The 22368-nt window shown below is 42.4% G+C and overlaps 1 protein-coding gene across 4 annotated transcripts in view; it reads left to right on the top strand.

Annotated features, from left to right (window-relative positions):
- The first annotated feature begins 2828 nt into the window (after positions 1-2828).
- The window catches only part of ENTHD1 (ENTH domain containing 1), a 35306-nt gene continuing 15766 nt past the window's right edge, over positions 2829-22368 (top strand). Inside the window, exons 1-5 of one of the 4 annotated variants that reach the window (XM_081210873.1) lie at positions 2829-2919; positions 6153-6237; positions 9199-9658; positions 12190-12399; positions 14832-14935. In XM_081210873.1, the coding sequence (XP_081066999.1) occupies positions 9310-9658; positions 12190-12399; positions 14832-14935 (663 nt within the window). In that variant the 5' untranslated portion in view covers positions 2829-2919; positions 6153-6237; positions 9199-9309. Of the gene's footprint in view, positions 2920-2958; positions 3042-3359; positions 3423-6152; positions 6238-9198; positions 9659-12189; positions 12400-14831; positions 14948-22368 lie in introns of those variants that run through there. The other 3 variants (XM_081210870.1, XM_081210872.1, XM_081210871.1) reach the window with 3 other exon arrangements.

Here is a 22368-nt window from a genome sequence, read left to right as displayed (position 1 = left end):
AATTTGTTTGTTTGTAGTTAGGATGGGACTGAAGGACCATGATGGGGTGGTTTGTGTTCCTTCTCCTATTTTAACAATGACTTCTACTGGGGCGTGGTCTGTGATTTTAATGTTACCTATGTTTGTTGATTCTACTGAGGGGATCAGACCCTGTGTGAGTAGAATGCTGTCCAGTCTGGACACTGTATCATGGCGTCCCGATTGGAATGTATGGCTGATGTCTCCCGGGTTTTGCTCACCCCAAATGTCGTAGAGACCCCTATTTTTTAGCATTTTTAGTAACTTGTAAGAGTTCCTGGTTGTTGGGGGTTTCCTTCGGAGGAAGGTTGCCCATGGGGTTGTGGGGTGGATATCTTTCAGAGATATACCTTTCATATTCAGATTGAGGTCCCCTCCTAGGATTGCTTCCCCTTCAGAGAAGGAGAGGAATTTGTTTAGTGTCTTCTGGAAGAATTCCAATTGTTTCGTGTTTGGGGCATATATGGAGCCGATTGTCAGTTTGATTTTGCCATCTAGTGTCCCTTTAGCGAAAATGAATCTGCCTTTTTTGTCCTTGAGGACTGTTGTGGCAGTGAAGTTCAGGTCTCTACTGAGTATTATGGCTACCCCACGAGCTTTCCCTGAGCCTCGTGCGACCCACTGTTGACTGAAGCGGGGGTCGCTCAGGAGTTTGCTGCCTTTGGGTGGGTTGTGTATTTCTTGTAGGAAGGTGATGTGTGGTTTCATGGTGTTTATGTATGAGGTGATGCGTTTCCTTTTGATGGGGTTTCCCAGCCCCCTCACGTTTAATGTAATTGCTTTTAGGTTAGCCATCTTGCTTATCTATTATGTGGGGCGTTTCCCTGCCAACCCGTTCGGGTTGTCTTGTGTCTCTCTCTTCGTGTTGTTTAAAGGACCAGTGGGGTTGCGCTGACCTAGGGTGTGGTGGGTGGGGGGCTAATGGGATTAGAGTAAGATTTGGGTTAAAGAGTAGGGGGTAAGTTGTAGAGAGTTTCCTATATGTAGTCATATAGGTGTTTGTTTGGGGTATTTTAGGCCATCTGGCATTTAGCCAGTTGGTCCTAGGTCTCAGCTGGTGTGGAAGGCCGTGTTCAAGGACAGGCCATCCCCCCTGTTGTTTGCGATAGGGGGTGATCAGTGAGACAGTGTGAAGTGACTTTGTAACGTCGCTGTCAGGTATAAGGTTCATAAGCAATGTTGCCAATGTTATGAGCAACATTGTTGGCTCACACCCTACTTATGGGCTTCCCATGGGCCACTGTGCACAGAATATTATACTAGATGGACCCTCAATTTGATCCACCAGGGATCTTCTTATGTTCATAATAATAATAATAATAATAATAATAATAATAATAATAATAATAATAATGTTATTTATACTCCACCCATCTGGCTGGGTTTCCCCAGCCACTTTGTGCAGCTTACAACATATCTAAAAATATGAAATCACAATGTTTGAGAACCCAAATTTCTGCTGAATTGTGGCCTCTAGATTTATTTTCTGAGCTATATACTGGATGCTTAAAATTAAGGCTGCATCCACACACTCTGGTAATTTGACAGATTATCATAACATTGCCTTAAAAAATCACCATAGCTTTCATACTTTTGAAAGAATATCTCTGTTTACATGTTTGTCAATGTGATATGTGTTTCATAGCAAACAATCCCACCTTCTTGCGGGAGCATGGTAGGAAAGTCAACCTAAATGTGGAAAAGCAGATAGTACGAGATGGAGCTGTCAGAATCACAAAAAGGAACGTCTCTCTAGGTTGTGATTTGACGTTCTGATTAATAAATCACAGTACTGCTGGGAAAGTTGTGTACACATATTTATCAGTGCAAACAATGGACAATGTCAAGGCAGATGCATGATTGCATCTGGTTGCTAGTTATGCAGCTTCTCAGCTACTCTTCACATTTCTTTATTTAAAATCTGTCTTTCAACTAAGATCGAAGTTATATATATCATATAACAACACACTAAAATTATTTAAAAAACACTCTACAAAGGCTAATCAGCAGCAGCATTAATCCTGGTAGAGTCAATCATATCAGCATAATCTTTGTAGCATCAATATTAATCATTTCAGAAGCAACAAGGTGAAGCTAATCAGGAGATTTCCATCACAGGGCTGACTTGGACTAGTAGCTAAAAGCCTACAAGGAATCCTAGATAGGGCGTTTCACATACTGTACTAGATATGCATATTCCCATGTTTCTAGTAACTGACATGTGGTTAGATTCGTATTTGTTATGTCATGTACAGATCTACCATCTGGCCCAAACTTGGCCAGCTGTGACCATCCAGGTGGAGAAAGGCAAATAGCACCACAGTTTCAATTCCCAAATGATAGAATCAAAACCAAATCTTTACCCAGTACTGCAGATATCAATCTCCCATCCTAAAAATTTAGATACAGTTTAATCTTTGTTAGTAGGAAACACTCATGAAAATACATTTGTCAGTTCACACCAAATCTCAAACCAGAGGAGTGAACTAGACACCTACGTAGTTATGGCCTAGGTCAAACAATCTTTCATTTTAAAAATCAGCACAGTACACTTGTTATCAAGGCTAGCCAGTGATTAGCAGGCTGCACAATTGTGCACGCAAGTTGTTCCTTATTTTCAGCCTGGGAAGGAAACTGCTCAGTTCTTGCGGAACTGGGTGACTGCTGCTGGAAATGCTATCTGTCAGCTATTGGGAATTGTAGAAGGTAGGGCCTAGGACAAGTGACAGAAGCTGTGGACCAACCAATCTCTAAATGGCAAACAAGGAAATGGGAGGGGCTTTAGAATCAACGTTCTGATTGGAAGGTGAGTAGGAGTGGGTGGGCTCTGCAAATGACTGATGGCAGTTTCAAATACATGGGGGAAATGTCTTAACTGTCACAGCTGAGTTGTTTTGACAGGTAGGACAAAATTTGTGGAGCAAAAATACTCTGAATGGGCTGTGATTGGTAGTTTGGAGAAAGCTCAGCAGAGGGTGGAATAGTTCCCTTCTGGAACCCAATTTGTACTCTCTTTTTTTGGTGTGTCCCTGTATACTGTGTGGCCTACTGAAAACGAACTGTCTTATTTATGTTGGATTTATAGCATTTTTACTCCACCCAGCTGAAACAAAAATCGGCAATAAGACTAATATAATATCTAATATAAGTAGCATAAGATAACCCATGTGATAATATAACAAATATGTTTTTATATACTGAGGATTGAAACTATAAAACTGTTCTGCGTGTACTAGGTTTTATTTTTTGTCATATGAAAAAATATACCCAGGAGTGTGGGATGTTAAAAGGATTGCCATCTCCTATTTTCTAATATGTTGACGCCTTGAGTAGTGTGCCTCAGAGCATGCATAGAGGGCCTTTCTACAAAATGAACCAGTTTATAAAGCTTTGTTTCTAGAGAGGTTAGGCAAACTTACTTGATTTTGGTTTTCATGAGCTCAGTTAAGATTATAATGTGCTGGCAAGTATTTGGGGGAAAGGTAAAATTTCCCCCAGATAATTTCTTGTGGATTTGCAACTGTTATCTATGCTTCTTTTTATTTTTAATTTATTTTATTGTAGTGTATTGGTTGAATTTTACTGCCTCCTGGAATGCTGTTGCCAAACAACTGTGTTACAATATTATGCTATATATTGACTTACGTTTGTTGGTCAGGAGAGCACTGTAAAAACAAATTATAGAAGTAGTCTCATAAAAATCAAAACAGGCTGGGATTGACTCACAAAAAAGCAGTAGGGTCAACTGTTCCTTTATAGCAAGTTATGATTCCAACAGAGTTATCTTTGGCTTGTGAAAAAACAGATCAATATTTGCTGCTGGATAACCAATGTCACAGTGCATCTCTGCCTGAAAGGAAAGAGTGACACATACAAACCAAAGAACAAATCCTTTGATTGAAATTTTTAATAGATTCGTTGAAACACATTATAAAATGAAAATTTTCTCTGCATGAGCAATGCAGATAAAATCGGCTACATTTGAAGTGCAAACAAGGAGAAATGGCAAGTGGTAGAATGTATAGTACCCATCTAATAAAGATTCCTTTCTCTCCTGTGTCTTAGCATCTTTGTTTTTTGTTTCCAACAAATCTTAATTAAAACACTACATTTTCCATCTAGCTTACTTGAGGTTGTGTATTCTGTGATCAAAAGGATAATTATCATCGTGTATTTTTTTGAAAATTAATAAGGTAACATTTTTACTTCAAAATCCTACTTAGTCTTGGATTTAAAACACACTTAATTGAAACTTATAATAGTGGTCAGAAAGGACAACGCTGTTAGGATACACTTGTATGCGAGATGAAAAACAAACAACACATTTGTCATGAATTTTAATATTTTGCCATTTGCGCATGTAAAATGTGATTATAGATTGTATCTCTGGCTGAGGCTGGGCGCATGTCAGAGCTTGAAATCAATTTGATACATGTTTGTGACAATATTTTCTGGTGACTCAGTCAGGAATTGCACAGAGACCTACCCACCCTGATGCCAACTAATGAAAAGAAGGGAAGGGAGATGGAGGAACATTTCATAAAAGCTGTGAACTAGCAATTCACAAGGATTTATACTCTTTGGAGGCTGCATACTCTTTTTATGCCCTCACTGCAGCAACCTAAATGCACTCCTAGTTGCTAGTGCCAGCTGTGAAACCCAACAGAGTCAAGCTAATCAGTACACAGAAACACTGTTCCACAGTTTAGCAAAGGCAATGGGCTTTGGCTTTCCTTTTTTCATTTCCTCTTAATTTTAGAGCCACTCAGGATGTTAGATGACAAGAAATGATTAGTTCATTTTCTGCAGATGCATAAAAAGCTCCTACATTTCTGCTTTGGTGATGTGAGATCAGGATCAACAGAACGCCTAGCAGGCATGGCCAAACTTGGCCCTCCAGATGTTTTGGGACTGCCCCAGTTTGGCCATGCCCTAGATCTTAAATGTTCTCTCTCTCTCTCTCTCTCTCTCTCTCTCTCTCTCTCTCTCTCTCTCTCTCTCTCTCCCTCTCTCCCTCTCTCCCTCTCTCCCTCTCCCTCTCCCCCCCTCTCTCTGTTGCTTACATGGAGCCAGAGCAGCCCCCATGAATTATTCTGATGCAGCAGAACCTACTGTGCAGATTAATAATTTGCCTAACATAGAGCAGAGTTGTTTGCACTCTCTTGTTTTATTTCAGACATGATTATTCTGATCTGCCAAACCATTGAGAATGTGCTGCAAAGTTGCATGCTCCCTCCTCCCACAAAACAAAATACTTTAACTGTCAAAGTCCAGGGTAAAGAGATCTGTCTTTAGTATATGATGAAAGCTGCACAATGAATATGCTTGATGCACCTTTGCTGTTTTCCTTTGGTGTCAGAATCCTCATCTGTGGGTGAGTGTTAATCATGAATTGTCTCCAAAACCATGATTTGAAATAGGTTTGCAAACCAGTATTTGGAGCCGATCCTGACTAGTGCTAACCCATATTTTGGTTGTTACGGCAAAGTCTGGGAAAAGGAGGAGCAAGTCTATGAGAAAGAGGGGAGGAAGGAGCATGTCCATAATCCTGTGGTTTGTAGGATCAGGAAAAGCAAAGTTTTAATGGAGCCTTTCTGTTTTGGGTGCTCTCTTCTCCAAACTAAATAATACAAGCTGTAATAATATTTTAAATTTGCACAACTTTAGTTCACACAGTTCTTTGCTCAGAAGGTAAGCATTTATTATTAACATACAGATGGGAACAATAAGCAACATAAAGGTTTTGTTCTGATAGACCAAGATTATTAAATTAATGTCAAGGAATCCTAGTTGGAACTAGAATTAGCATCATCCCAGCTAGATGGGCAAGGTATAAATAATAAATTATTATTATATCATTCCAGTAGTGTCTTTCCCTCTTACAGATTACTAAAGATATTCATTATTGTTTTCCTCAAGTTTTCAAATATAATCACAGTATTAGTAATTTCTGATTACTGAGAAATGATATAATTATTTTGTATTATCTAGTCTATCAACCTCATCTACAGTAAGTAGCCTATTCTGTATTAGCACTTTTTTCTTGAGAGATGCTATTTGTCTTTTACTGCTGCACAGTAGACAAAATAATCCACAGGCTGCTTTCTCTACCTGTATTTCTGTCTGTCTTTCAGGTCCCAGGATTAGCCCTACTGTAAGGGAGGCTGAAGCAACTGCCTCAGATAGCTGATTTAGAATGTCACAAAAGAGCAAAAAATGGTTAGTTATTTACTTTACTGTTGTTGTATTTTTACTGTTAGGGTGGGGGAAAGGCACTTGTGGGATTTTCTGCCTTGGGTGGCAAAATAACCTGACCAGCCTTGGGGATTATGCACCACAACTGGGAGCACAGCCTGAGTGTCATTTGCTGCTACATCTCAATCCAGATAAGACTGAGGCGCTGTTAGTGGGTGGTTCCCTAGACTGGATGGGTGGGAGATTGCCTGCTGTTGATGGGGTTACACTTCCTCTGAAGGAGCAGGTTCATAGCTTGGGGGTTCTCTTGGATCCTTTGCTCTCGCTCGAGGCTCAAGTGGCCTCAGTGCCCCTGAGTGCCTTCCATCAGCTTCGGCTGGTGGTCCAACTACGTCCCTATCTGGATGTTGTCTATGCTCTGGTAACCTCAAGGTTAGATTACTGCAATGCGTTATACATAGGGCTGCCTCTGAAGACAGTTCAGAAACTTCAGCTAGTGCAGAATTCAGTGGCAAGGCTGCTCATCGGAGCAAGGCGGTTTGAGCGTATTGCACTGATCCTGGTGCGACTGCACTGGTTACCAATTACCGGTAGTTTCTGGACCCTATTCAAAGTGCTGGTTTTGACCTATAAAGCCTTAAATGGCTCAGGACTGCAATACCTCAAGGACCGCCTCTTTCCATATGAACCTACCTGGAGCCTGAGATCATCTTCTGGGCAGTGGCGGAGCTAGTCGCTCAGGCACCTGGAGTGGCACACATGCTGTGCACCCAGGGGCATGGCGATCCACCCAGGTGAGTGATTGGCATGGTGCCGATCCACCCGGGGAGATTTTGTCATCCCCCTCTTGGATGACACCTGGGGCGAACTGCACCCCTTCCTACACCTCTGCTTCTGGGGCCCTTTTTCATGTGCCTCCTCCTGGAGAGGTCCGGAGGGTGGCAACATGAGAACGGGCCTTCTCTGCAGTGGCTCCCTGTCTGTGGAATGGTCTCCCCAGGGAAGTTCGCTTGGCGCCTTCATTATACAGTGGTACCCCGCAAGACGAACGCCTCGCGAGACGAAAAACTCGCAAAACGAAAGGTTTTTTCGTTTTCGAGTTGCCTCGCAAGACGAATTTCCCTATGGGCTTGCTTCGCAAAACGAAGCTTGCCCCGGGGACAGCGGGTCTTCTCTTTTGAAGCAAGGGGCGGCGGGGAGATCGCTTCTCCCCACCGCCCCTTGCTTCAAAAGAGGTCCGGGGGCAGCGGGAAGCGCTCCCGCTGCCCCCGGACCTCTTTTGAAGCAAGCGGCTGCAGGGAGATCGCTTCTCTCCGCAGCCACTTGCTTCAAAAGAGGTCCGGGGGCAGCGGGAGCACTTCCCGCTGCCCCCGGACCTCTTTTGAAGCAAGCGGCTGCAGGGAGCTCGCTTCTCTCCGCAGCCACTTGCTTCAAAAGAGGTCCGGGGGCAGCGGGAGCGCTTCCCGCTGCCCCCGGACCTCTTTTGAAGCAAGGGGCGGTGGGGAGAAGCGATCTCCCCGTGCTCCGAAGCCAGGCGGGGGAGTGGGAACACCTGCCCCAGCCACCCCGCTTCGGAACGCTGCTCCGAAGCGGGGTGGGGGGGAACACCTGCCCCAGCCACCCCGCTTCGGAACACTGCTCCGAAGCGGGGTGGGGTGGGGACACCTGCCCCAGCCGCCGGGCTTCGTAGCGCTGCTGCGAAGGCGGGCGGGGGGGTGGGAACACCTGCCCCAGCCACCCCGCTTCGGAACGCTGCTCCGAAGCAGGGTGGGGGTGGGGAACACCTGCCCCAGCCGCCGGGCTTCGTAGCGCTGCTGCGAAGCCGGGCGGGGGGGTGGGAACACCTGCCCCATCCACCCCGCTTCGGAACGCTGCTCCGAAGCGGGGTGGGGGGGGGAACACCTGCCCCAGCCACCCCGCTTCGGAACGCTGCTCCGAAGCGGGGTGGGGTGGGGACACCTGCCCCAGCCGCCGGGCTTCGTAGCGCTGCTGCGAAGCCGGGCGGGGGGGTGGGAACACCTGCCCCAGCCACCCCGCTTCGGAACGCTGCTCCGAAGCGGGGTGGGGGTGGGGAACACCTGCCCCAGCCGCCGGGCTTCGTAGCGCTGCTGCGAAGCCGGGCGGGGGGGTGGGAACACCTGCCCCAGCCACCCCGCTTCGGAACGCTGCTGCGAAGCTGGGCGGGGGGGGGGTGGGAACACCTTCTGAAGGCGGGCGGGGGGCGAAAGTCTTTGTCCCCCCTGCCTTCCTTCCCAGGGGCTTTTAAATCGCCCCGGACAGCGGAGAAGTCCTCCGCTGTCCCGGGGCGATTTTAAAATGCCGCCCGCCAGCATTTTAAGATCGCCCGGACAGCGGAGAAGTCCTCCGCTGTCCCAGGGTTTTTTAAAATGCTGGGGGTGAGAAGAAAAGCCCTTGTTCCCCCCCCCCCCAGCCTTCAGAAGAGGTCCGGGGGGACAGACTGTCCCCGGACCTGGTCTGAAGGCGGTTTCCCTAGGAACGCATTAATTGATTTTCAATGCATTCCTATGGGAAACCGTGCATCGCAAGACGAAAAAACCGCAAGACGAAGAGACTTGCGGAACGAATTAATTTCGTCTTGCGAGGCACCACTGTACACCTTTAGGCATTAGGCAAAAACGTTCCTTTTTAACAGGCCTTTGGTTGATTTGATTGACATCCTATGCCCTTTTAAAATGTTTTTGTTTGTGGGGGGGTTATCGGGTTGTTGTTTTTATTTTGATTATGTATTTTGTGGTTTTATATTTTGATTTTATTCTGTGAACCACCCTGAGACCTCTGGGTATAGGGTGGTATATAAATTCAAATAATAATAATAATAATCAAGCAGCAAAATATTCTGGGTCAGCTCTGGCAGAGTGTCTCTTTAAGGAAGTGGCAGCTCTGAGTTCTTTGTACCTACTCCTTTTCTCTCAAAACACTTGCATGTTCTCATGCAATCTCCTTCCTGCTCTTCTGTTTTTTCAGAATCTTAGTAGTTTACTCCGTAGGAGAATGGAGAAAGAGAGTGACATCACAGGAAAAAACTCCCAGCATTTCTCATCCTTTTTTTAAGCCAAGGAACCATTCGCCGCATTCATGGCACTCAGGAGGCATGTAAAGAACTTTGTGAAGAATTATTCTGAAGCCGAGGTAAAAGTCAGAGAAGCAACATCTAATGACCCCTGGGGCCCCTCCAGTTCTCTGATGTTAGAGATAAGTGACTTGACTTTTAATGCCGTCTCTCTTTCTGAGATTATGAGCATGATATGGCATAGGTTAAACGACCATGGAAAGAACTGGAGGCATGTGTACAAGTCTCTCACACTTTTGGATTATCTCCTCAAGAATGGATCAAAGAAAGTCATTCAGAATTGTCAAGAGGCCTTCTTTAATATCCAGGTGTTGAAGGACTTCCATCATTTAGATGAAGCAGGAAAGGATCAAGGTAAAAATACCCAAGTACTTTCAGAATTCCCTTAAAATAAAGTTGTGGTCTGTGTGAGTGTGTGTGTGTGTGTGTGTGTGTGTGTGTGTGTGTTGGAACATAGAAGGTACTATTATGTTTTATTATGACCTTATGTGTCGTCTTGTATTTGAAGGTCTCCAAGTGATTTACATATTTATCAAATTGCTGAGGGATTAAAAAGCTATGACGCTTTAGACATGGGCAGAGGCCATAGCTCAGTACCAGCACACACTGCTGATTCACATTCACTCATCTCCATTTGAAGCACAGGGTAATAAGAGATCGGAAATGACATTGCATATTGCGCAGTAAAATCTGCTTGAACATTACCAAATGTTGCAATAGATCAAAACGGACTCATGGAGGAGCAAGTGGCTGAATATCTCATACCCTGCAAAGAGCTGAGATCCTAGATGATATGAGTCAAATAAGGATTATGAGGCCCTTTGTACAAAATGTGATATAAGGATAAATATTATTAAAGCATCCATTGCTTGAAAAAGAATATAGATGCTAACATTTTTTTTTGCCAGGCATCAAGCAGGATGGATTAAATAGGTGACATGTTGGATTAAAAGAAAATTATGTAAATTCATATATGAATCCAGTAATGCTAGAAAAACTGTTAGTGCCATGAATAATTAACGTATTGCACTAGTAAATGTATTAAATTATTAACAGCACTTGCTGAGAATATCAGCAGCTGGTAGATGAAGCAAACAGTCCATCAACTCTGAGTCTTTCTATGAATATCTGCTGTCAGATGAATTACAACCCTATATGATGCATGTAAACAAATTCCAACTGTGACAAACCTAATTTGTGCTTTAATGATTTAGATGTGCCAAGTATTTTTATTTATGTGTTCTCCAGGATGAGAAAATCGTATATTGAAGGAGAATTGCAGCATGGCTTTTGAAATACTGAAGCAAAGTTATTGTATTGTTTCATCACCTATTTACATGAGTGACAGAGCGACTTGATAATAAATAATTTCATTATTTTGCAAGACACAATGGCTGTTTAGCTTCAGATTGATAACACTTGGAACTGATACATAAATCACGATGTCAGTGATACCTAGTGTATAGCTGTTTCAACTGAAAAACAATCTTTCTTTGCAGCAGAGTTTAAATTATATAAATCTATGCAGTAGGTAAAGTCACAAACTGTGGTAAAGTGTATCCACAAATTGGCTAAAATATAATTTGCAACATTTGGACAGCCATATACAATGGATGGAATATATAGGCTATCATGTGTCAAGTTTGCATCCCCTCTGGACTGCAAGCACCATGCCAAGTCAGCAGAAGCAGGTCTGCTTGAGCTGTAATGGCATCTGTCGCGAGCCCTGCAGCAGTCAAGATTGGGCTTGGATTGCCAGACACAGACTCAGGAAGAGGAATAAAGGGTGGGGGGGGGCTGAATATTGAGAAGCTGGGTTCAAGGAAGGGGAATTTCCCCTCTCCACTCTGACTTCTGCTGCATTGGGTGGTGGAGCTGGGATGCGGAGGGCTTGGAGGTGGAATTTGAGGCAGCGCCAACTGAACAGGAAGGTGCAGTCTTGTTGTCTAGAACCAGGCACTACCTTTGCAAACAGGAGCACACCCAACCTGAAGGAGCATGTATTTACAATCCAGACATTACTGCAAGAAGAGCAAGTCTTATGAACAAACATGTTACACCTCATCTTTAAAAGCTTGGGCAGGGTGTGAAAACTTGTTGGGACATATTTGTTGCTTCCGTCTAATTCTGAACTTCTTGCCCTGTTCTTGAACTCCTGAACAATGACTTCTGGGTCTTACGTTTGCTGATGAGCCTGTACCATTATTTGCCTGAATAAATAACTCTTTCTTACAAGTAATGTCCTCCGCTTGCGTGTTTTCGGATGGGAGCCAGGATAGCATCAAACTTTTTCTCCCACATGGGGAACTGAAGATGCAAACATAGGGTAGTATTCAACTACCTTTTACTCAGAATAGACAGCCATGCTCATTCATTTCAATGGACCTACTCTGAGGACAATTTAGTTGGTTACCACCCCTATATGGGACTAAATTCCCTATATGGGACTAAATTCCATTCAACAAAGTGGGACGTCCTTATGAGTAGATGTACCCAGGGTTGTACTGTAAAGTGACTTTGCATATATGTTTTGGTATTTATTTCCACATGCATGGCCAATTTAAAATAATAGATGGTTAAAAATAAATAAACAGATATTAAAACATTTGTTTCATTGAAAATATATTTATATTTTTCTGAATGAGGACAAGGGCTCTGATATGATCATGAATAATGTCTTAGTTTAAACAATACTTACAATATATAGACATATGTACCAACTGTTGAATATTTGTCCAGCTCATTATCCTAGGTATCAAGAGCTTCATGCCATCATTACAAATTTCAGCATCTTCTGTATCTATAGAGTTCTACAACAGAGCTAGTCAGCATTACACTAAACTGTACATTAAAAAAATAATCATTTCTTTAATCTTTTTCAACAGGTTATCATGTGAGGGAGAAGGCTAAGCAAGTCCTTGTTTTATTAAAAGATGATCAACTGTTGTACAATGAACGTGAAATTGCACGTCGGACCAGGCGGCGCACTTCCTATGCAATGCTTTCCCCCACAACGGTTACTGAAAAAGCTTACTTTCCATCAATGCCTATCTCGGATCCTGTGTCAGAATTCCCTCCTTCAGAGAACATCCAACGTAAGCAGCACTACTTTAAATTGCAAAGCAAGTATTTGCATTTCAGAGCTTTAGTGACTGAAATTCCAGCATGACCTCAGAGCCACTTGGTATTCTTGGTTAAATCCCTGTCTCCTAGCCTCAGTTAGCATCTTTCACAAACCAAGCAACAACTGGGTGATTTAGCAAGGAGGCATCTGCTTGGCATGGGAAACAGAATGCTGAGGGAGCTGGATCCCACGGGGCTCTTTTATACTCTTAATTTATTGTGTCTCCTGATAAGGATTATTATTATTATTATTACCACCACATTCAGTAAAATGCTGCACAAAGCCAGTAATAGCCCTTTCCATGCTAGAACCCTTTAGCACTGCAGAAACATGGCTCTTCTACAATCAGCTGGAAATGCAATTATAATAATGGATCTACACGGCACTTAATATTCCCCTATATGCTCCTTAACATCCCACAGTACCTGTCCCTATACCATGGTAATGGTAACCTAGGATTGTAGTCTCACTGCAGAGATGCTGTGACCAGAGATGCCTCTATTCTGCACAAAGATGGGCAGAAGCACTTTCTGGATGAGGCAACAATTGCCACAGATCTAGAGCAAGGGGAGTTCCTGTGGTTCCCAAATGATGGGAGGCTTCTTGCTGCTTCCATCAAATTTCAGTCATTTTTGTGGCTTATCAAGCACAGGCAGGCACAGTCCAGAGGAGCCTTAGAGCAGACATGTAGCTGGTTTGGAAGCTGAGGGCACTGCAGAGGGAACCTGCTAAGCGATTGCTAAGCCACCCAGCACATAGCTCCCCACCTTCACTGTGAGCTCCCTGATTCCTATAAACTCCTTCACCATCCAAGTTGACATTACGTTTCCCCTTGCAACTCAGCCCATCAAACCTGATCTCTCTGACCTGCTAAAGTCTCTTTCTGCCCTCTTTGCAGCCAGAACAGTTGCACATTATTTATAATGCATAGGGTTTCCCCCCGCAACCACAATTGCAGAACTAAAATTGTGCTAATAAAAAATAAAATAAAAATAAAAATAATGAGCAGTTTCTGGTTCAAAGTGGAAAGTGGGAATTAAACTCCCTAGCAAAGAACCAGGAGCTGTCTAATGATGAATGAGTTCAGGTATGTCTTGACCCATGAGGAAACAGGAAGCAATTAATTAAAGAAAAACCACCAGACAGTTATAATTAAAGGGGCAATATCTCTTAAAAAGCTTTAGTGGTGTTTTGCTAGTTCACACTAGACAGGAAATGTAATTACACTATGGCCAAGAATTAAAAATCACCATGAACCAGGTCTAAAAAAAGAAGGGAATACAAATACTGAAATGCAGCAATCTGGCAACATCATCAGGATTCTGTGTAAAAATGCAGTGAACAAAAAATGGCAACTCTGCCTAAAACACACAGCATGGAAGGAGCTGATTCTTTACTGTGAGAGTCAATGCTGTTTGCATATTGTCATTAATGAATGTACAGATGAAGCCAGCCAGCCAAACACCATAACTGATCCTGAGAAGGGAGCTTCTCTATGTTGCTGAGCCAGGTTTGAAGACATCTTTTTACTTACCGCTGCTTCATGTTACTTTCTAACAATGTGCACATACATATGAGTCACATCTTTGTACAAAGATGGAAGCAAAACAGAGCAATGCAAGAATAACAGTTGCTATGTCTGTCTCTGAGGTAGATGTGAGCTGAGCTGCAACATGTAAATGGCCTTCTGTAGTACAGTAATTTCTAGGGACCTGCAGCATTAGGCAAGCAGATAAATGTATCATATTAAACAATTCTTTGTTAACCATTAAAAGATACAGAGTACAAGAGAACTCTTAAACGTGAAACAGCAGTTAATGCAGAAACTGCAGCATCAATTCATTTATTGCTATCCATTTTCATTTGTTTCCACGTAAAATATCCCTGCTGTAGGACTGCAGCCTTTAAACTTTTCCATTATCTTTCAAATGGTCTCTAAATCCCTTTCTAGCTTCTCATAATGTGAAACACATGCTTGCCATGCTGCAGTAATAATGCTCCTTTTAAATACTAATTGGAATATTTGGTGGGAGAAAGGGATGATACTGGCCCTAATTTTCTAGTTTCTTCCATATAATTTTCACATAAACAACCAGAACAGTTTGTTCTTTATGTTAATTTGTCCCTCTTGAAAAAAAATGAGACTTGTTTCACTCACTGAGGATATAAGCAGAGTTAGCAGGTAAACAGGATTCTGTCTGGGTTTGTTGCTTATCGGGGAAAATTATAAAAGCTTTTAGCATTCCGATCCAACCACTGGCAGGCAGAGTTGTAGCTAATGGACTGAATAAGACTTGAGAGGCTTTTTTTTTTTTGCCCAATTAACTCTTGGAAATTTAACATCTGTCTATTTTTTTTTCTTTTTACCAAAATATGTTTTAAAACAGTACTTTTCTTTGACAGATGTTCCCCCTAAGGCATCTGCAGGAGCACCATGCCAGGCAGTTCAGGCATCTGGCAAAGCAGAGATAGTCCAAGATACAACAGCACTTAATGCTGTTGCCAAGGTATCGTCAGAGGTAAATCATGCACTGCATTTGAAGGGAAGGCATAGTTGAATATGGCATTTAATCAAATGTGCCTATGATGTATTTCATTCCTGTTGCAATTCACAAAGCAATCCTATGGATGTTAACTAAGAGCCAAGTCCAATTCCAACATTCAGTTGGGCTTACTCCTGTGTGTACAGAATTGCAACATTAGGTGGTAATTCTATATAATGTAACTTGGGAGGGAAGTCAGCAACCCCAGGGTCCATTAGTCTATCCATATAGACTAAGTTCCTATATCAACCCCCCCCCCCCACCTCCACTGTTCTGTGCAATCCCAGGTCAATTAACACTTGCAACAAGTGTACTTCTAATGAACATTACTGTTTAAATATAAGATTTATGAATTGTGGTCCTGTTAAAAAAGAACATATTGTAGTGACATATGAACATTACAAACATATAATCTAAAACAACAGTTTGTTGTTGTTGGCATCCATCTGTCTCGGGAGACAATGGAGGAATGTGCCTTTGGGGATAAAGTCAAACTGTTGGAAGGTTTCAGCGCATGCTGTGGCTGACATGGAGAGAGACACGTGTTGTTGCAGCTGGGGCAGATGAAGATGTCCGGTTGTGCAGCTCCAGATGTACCATGAAGTTTTTTTCTCTCTGCGTTCCTCCCAGTAGTCCTCTGATCACTGCTATGGGTACATGACCTGACTGTCTGTCTCCAGGCCCACTGTGGTCATCTGCAAAGGGTTCCCACATGGCGGAGTTGATGTTGGCAGCCTTCATGTCATGTTTGGAGACATCTTTGTAATGCAGAGCTTATCTGCCAATGGGCCTGAAGCCAATAGGCCTTACTGCCAGGTAAATGAGGTTCAGATTGAAGTCAAAAGCAGTCATTTAACTGGAATTTCATTACCTGCTGCTGGTGGTAATGTTGACTGTGGCCACGATTGTGAGACTTATAGTATATTGCTCAGGAATTTGTGCCTGTGTGCCAGGCATGCATAAAGAAAAAATGGGGATTGGGGAGTGCTGGGGCATCTTTCCATGGTAGATTTTCCTAGACACAGGTTATTACTTGTGAATTTCATTACCTAAATTTAGATAAAGTGCACTGGCACTGAGCAGTTCTAAATTTACAGATATAATTTAGAAATCGTAGCACAATCTAGATCAACATGTGGCCTTGAACTACTGAATTGGGAGTCAATCAAACCAGTGTAGGAAATGAGTATTAAAGCTTTGGGTAGCGTGAAGTTAATAGTTAATAGTCATATATGAACAAACTAGAATGGGCAGCCAAGCCATTCAGTTTCGATTCAGAAACAGGACAGGATAGGAAAATGTGAAGTCCTTAATTACAGATGGATAATGAAGTGGCTATAGACTTTCTCTCATATGCAAAACTATTTCAGGTCAGTGCCGAACTGTTCTTTAGTTTACTATGGCTCAAAATCCTAATAAGAAAGTCCAATAAATATTATTTAATTCCTAACTTCTGTTTATAGTACATAAGCAATCTGTGGATTTGCATCTGTGAAAAAGTGTGGTGTTTTCCTAAGCAAAGGTAGTTGTAGCCTAGCTGAAATAGCAAGAGTTTTGTTTAATAATATTATTCCTTCATTAATTTTATTACAAAATAAGTTTAAAGAATGCAAATTACAATATCACAAGTTCCAGCATTTTGGGATCCTGATTGTAGTTGGTAATTGCCAAGCTCCTTAGTAATTATTCCAGAATCTAATTACCTTTGCCTGCTTCTTGTTTAAATTATTAATATCTACAGCTCAGTCTCTTGAATGGCTAATATTTAGTTAGTTGGTTGGCTGATTGATTGAAATTATAGACTGCCTCATAACTGAAGCTCTTGAAGTTACTATCATAATAGTATTTATTATTTCTTCAGTGCTTAAAAACACCTGCAAAGCTCTGTACCATATAAAAGTAATTAAAAGGCAACAAATCCCTGCATGCAGCCTTACAGTCTGTGTATGATTACTTAATGCAGGGGGGACGGACCTGTGGTCCTCCATATTTTGTTGGACTCCAACCCCCATGAGCCTCAGTCAGAGTGGCTAATGGTCAGAGGTGATAGAGTCAAACAGCATCTAGAGGACCACAGGTCAATGGGTTGATTTACTGCATTCTATGAAGCAACCTGTGGCTCTTTTCTTAACATAGACCCTCAGCAAGTTTTTCTTATGGTTTAAAACATTGTGATTGCTATGAAGAGAGTGAGAAGTCCATCCCGTCCGTCCGTTTCCACCCCCCCCCATGTCATAATGAAACAACTCAGGACCAGCCAATAAAATTGGAAATCATTCAGAACAGTCCAAAGGTAGTACTTGTATACACAGAGAAAAATTAACATGAAATATGCTGCCATGGGATGTTTGGAAGGCCAGCGGCACAGATGGCTTTAAATGAGGGGTTAGGAAATGCTGTGGAGGGATAGGTTTGTTAGTGGCAGTTAGCCATGGTAGTTAACTTCAGTTGGTGCAGAATTCGGTGGCAAGGCTGCTCACCAGGGCAAAACTGAGCACATTACACCGATTCTGGTCCAACTGTACTGGTTGCCAGTTAGTTTCCAGGCCCAATTCAAAGTGCTGCCTTTGACCTATACAGCCTTAAACAGCTCAGGGCTGCAATACCTCAAGGACCGCCTCTACCTATATGAACCAACCTGAACAATGCAACTTCCCCATCTCTCTTCTGCAACTGCCTGCGCACCCACAAAATCTGCTCCTGAGAGTTGGGGAACTTTCTAGAGCAGAGAAGATTTTGGGAGCACACAGGGGAAAAGGAATGGTGCATGCGTTGTGTTGCATGCAACTCTGTCTTCCAACCACCAAATGATTTATTTGAATTAATAATTAATATACTACTGAAAGTTGAAGTGTATGAGGTGTTAGAGAAGGGGTAGTACCTCTGGTGGTGGACATACCATGCCATGCTCCTTCAGGGTAGTCTGTCTGCCTTTGGTCTCCACCCTGCATTCAGCTCTTCCCTGTGGCTCCTATAAGCTGACACTATATGACAGCAGCCAAATTCCAGAAAATGGCTTCAACTGGCTGGCTAAACCAAGTAAAGGTAGCCAGTAGGTCTCAGACCCATGGTGGGTTAGGTACTTGCCCTGCATGCAAAGGCAGGCTCTGGTGCCTTGAGCAGACGAAACAGTTAATAAGGCAGGTCCTGTACATGCTTTCGAGGGAAGTGAGGGGCAGATGGGGCTCCTCAGCCTGTGAAGGTAGCCCATCTAAGATCAGGAAAACTCTGATCCTAAACCTCCGCTGCCTTGTGGGACATCTTCAGGAGAATAAAAGACTAAGGAGTAAACCCTACACAAATTGGGAGTGGAGTCCCTACGATGCTTGGATGGCACCTGGTACACTTTGCTCCAGGGAGGTCAGTTCTGTGCTGCTAACACAGCGGTTTGATTTCACCCCCAGAGGGGCACTCCATTGTCTCTTGAGACAGACAGATGCCAACACCCCAGTGTGAAAATAGGCTTTTAAGTGGTTTACAAAGTATAAAAAGTTACACAAATATAAAAACATAAAACATCCATAATAAAACAATCCCATTAAAGCATTAGTACACATGGCTGCTGTATAATACTTTCTCATCTTACACTTTTAATTGTAAATGGCGACTGCTTTGGAAAGAGACTTGGATATGTGACAATAGGTTCCTTTGAAAGGCATCCTATTGTACTAGCTTTCCCTCTTTCCGCTGTGCAGCTTTTCCTTTTTATTAATATCAGTAGTACTTGCCACAGTCTGTTCAGAAGGAGCGCCATAAGATACAACTTAATGCTACCATGCATGCTGCCTTGGTCTGGTGTGAGATCTTCAGCAAAGAAAATAATAGCGCCCCATTGGGGAGTTGAAAAGATATAATCGCTATGTTGCAAAAATTGGCATAGGCAAAGCCTGCCAATATTATAATTTGAAAAACTAGAGATAAACAAATTGAATTCGTTTTGTTTTCCATGCACATAATAGAGATTTCATTTCTGAGCAGTATGTTCTTTCCTCCCTTTTCAATGTTCATAATTAATCATACTTCTTACTTGTATGAAGTGCCTCACAGTTTCAAGTCACTGCTGCTGACTAATTAAGGATCACTTCAATCACCATTTATGTCAATATTGACCCAGATATTGTACTGTGTCATGATGCTTGAGAAAATGCATTTATTTCCTGTTTTAAAAATAAGGAATTAACACAGTGGTTTGGTCTGGACGTTATGAAAAAATGGGTTACTGCTACATGCACAAGCCTTGGACTACTGTACTGCTTTAGCTGTCCTCCTCTTCTTGTGCGGTTTCCAATTTCAATTAACCACAATCTAATGTTGAATCCAAAATTTTGGTTAATCTTAACTACATTAGTAGAAACAAGCACTGGAAAATCTACTGAACATTCTTACATCAGTCTTATCCAGCTTCAGTCATCATCCCTGGCGGCAGAGAGAACAAAGAAAGACCTAATTTGGATTTAAAAAAGGAGAGCTGGGACAGATCTCTATCTGCCTAACTGCACGCACTTGCTTCACAGATGTCTGCCTTGGTGTGTTGCAGTGTAAAAATGGTCACAAACAGTTTTCATTGAGTGTAAAAAAATTTTCCCTTGATAAAGAGCCTCCTCAAAACATGTTGGTAACCAAATCCAGTTGGGTAGCTAGCTATCTTTTCTGTCTTTGATTCCTCTCCGCATGGCTATAATTGATTCTCTTTGTTTTGTGGGAACAGTTCAAACCCTAATAGAAGCTTCAGTCAGAAAATTAGGAAATCATGTATTGTGAAGGAATTTATCCTTCTATTAAAGGTCATTGGCAGTGCAATCCTGCACATGTCTACTCAAAACTAAGTCCCATTGAGCTCAGTTGGGCCTGCTCTCAGGTAAGTGGATGTAGCACTGCAGCCTTAATTTCTTACCTATATGCAAAAGTATATTTTATTGAGGAATTACTCAGTAATAGGTTTTAGGAATAATTTCTGGCATCATGATGCATAAATAACAAAGTCATGCTGGTGGGAAGAAAATTGCTTTTCTTATTCCATCTGCTGTGAAATACCAAACATACTTCTCTCAGTCTAGTGAATCTATCACTGTTAATCCTTGTTTTCCCTTAAATCTAATAAGTTGGTCCTCCAAAAACTCTAGCCCTCTAGTCAAATTTCACAGTGTTGATCTTCCAATCTCCATACTAATACCTGGAAACTTTAATATTCTGTCAAAAAATGAATTTCCCCTTGTAAATGTATTCCTACTACTTCTAACCTAATGAGAAAGTAACTATACTTATTATTCTCAACTTTTATTGTATTTTGTTCAAGTGTAAAATGTGTTATTGCTAGAGTTAACTCTGATTCGTTTCTTAACCTTTCTTTCCAATCACTACTAATCTAGGACTACTTGCATTTTAAAGGCGCTGTTCAAATGTAATGGGAAATCTTAGTTTTACACCCTGTGACTGAGCCCTAGCAAGCCTTGGGCTCATATGTGCTCTCTCCTCTCTCCTTCTCTTTTGTGCTTGCATGGAGGCAAACCAAGGCTTTCCTTTCCAAATTTAAACAAACCATAGTTCCCTGTGATTTCTGAACTTGGGGAACTCTGGTTGGTTTGTTCAAAAGGTGGTTTCACAACAAGGCAGGCTTTGTTACCATCGTTTGATCCTGACTTGCTCTCACTAACCATAGTTTAAACCATGGATTGGCAGTGTGGCACCTGTGGGCATACATGCACTTTCAGAGGGCCAGGGGTGGCTCGTCCCGTGTTGCCACCTAAGGCAAAGGGGGAACGTGTCCCCTGCCCCCCTTTCTCCAAACTTGGCGAGGGGAGGAGTGTTCCACAAGGCAGCAAAAGTGGTGGGGCTTCCACCACCTGAGGCGGGTTCTTCACCCCACCTTATTGGTGGGTCAGCTCTGCACAGGGTCCAGTCTCCTCATATTCCTCCTCCCTTCAAATTAAGCTTGAAATAAGCCTTCTATTGTAGCCAGTAGAAAGCTGTTTTCAAGCTTAACTGGGGCGTAGGGTTATGGAGTGGGTTTACAAACTGGGAGGAAAGAATCAACCTCCCTTTACTCAACTGTGATTCCCTCCTGTGACACAATTAGGCTTCCAAGAATCCCTCCATTGGCTATAATAGGTTTCTTTCCAGTCCATTTTTTTGGGGGGGGGGAAGGGAGTGATTTTGAGGGAGGATTACCCCTTTCTTCCCCAGCTGTGGCCTCCCTCCCAAATATGCTGCAGTTGGGCTTCAGTAGGTGTCTTATTTCAAGCCTTTTTTTTTTTTTTAGCAGGGGAGGGGGGCGGCTTCCTGGAGACTGCAGATGGGAAAGAAAGGTTAACTGTTGCCTCCACAGCTGCACTCAGTCTTCAGGAAGATTCCCTCTCATCCCAAAATAATTAGGTTTGGGTGTGTGTGCATGTGGTTGCGATGTTTGTGAGGTTCTGGTTGTCATACCCATATATGTGCATGGTTGTGTTGCGCATATGCTACCCCAAACAGTTTTTCCGCTTTGCAAATGCCCTCACAGGCCCAAAAGGCTCTGTGACCTAAGCAAACCATGCTTCTCCAAGTTCAGGCAGTGTAGAAAACTCTGTTCAAAAGTGGAAGAAGATGTTTTCAATCCTCTCCCCTCGGGTAATTGAAAAGAAGCTGAGTGGAGAGATGGAAGCCTAAGAGTCTGAGGCTCACCAGGGCTCATTTATATATCAGGAAACCCTGGTTTCCCATCATTTTGAATGGGGACAGAAGAATTTGTTGTAGAGACTGATAGACTGGATTCACAGAAGTGAAAAGTGACTTATAAGCTGGGAGTTCACAAACATACAACAAGGAAGATATATAATTGTTCCAAATCTCTGTATCTATCTATATTTTCTTCATGCTAGAGGAAGAGGAGAAAAATTCTAAAAGATAAGAAAGTCAAAGCAGGAGACTAATGTAGTGGTATAAAACAGAAAGGAACACATCTTGCACAATAACAACTCAGCACTACTCTCTATTAGAACACTTACTACTTTTCCCTAGTCATTTCACAAGGCTTCCACGGGACTTTTTAAAAGAAAGCTGATATCACTGTAAGATACATTTTATAAACTTTAGTCTCCTTTTTATTGCTCATTATACTGTATTTCCTGTCAATATTATATCTACTCTGCAGCAGTATTCACATTTGATAAAAAGAAGCTATTGAAGTTATGGTTGCATTAAATTTTAATGCTGCATGAATCTAAGCAAGGCTCCATGGAATAGAATTCCAGAACAGGCAGTACAAGTGTAACTTAGAACTATATAATTATGCAAGCAAGAGGCTCCAATTCAATTGCTGTTCAAAGGAAACTTAATTTATCAGCTCATTTGGAAATGGTTAGTTTCCTTATTGATGACACCATAATATAATTTACCTTCCATGTTTGTTAAAGCTAGTC

The sequence above is a fragment of the Podarcis bocagei genome (assembly GCF_964188305.1).
Source record: "Podarcis bocagei genome assembly, chromosome: 10".
Classification (NCBI taxonomy): Eukaryota; Metazoa; Chordata; class Lepidosauria; order Squamata; family Lacertidae; genus Podarcis; species Podarcis bocagei.
This window is presented reverse-complemented; position numbering and strand designations above follow the sequence as displayed.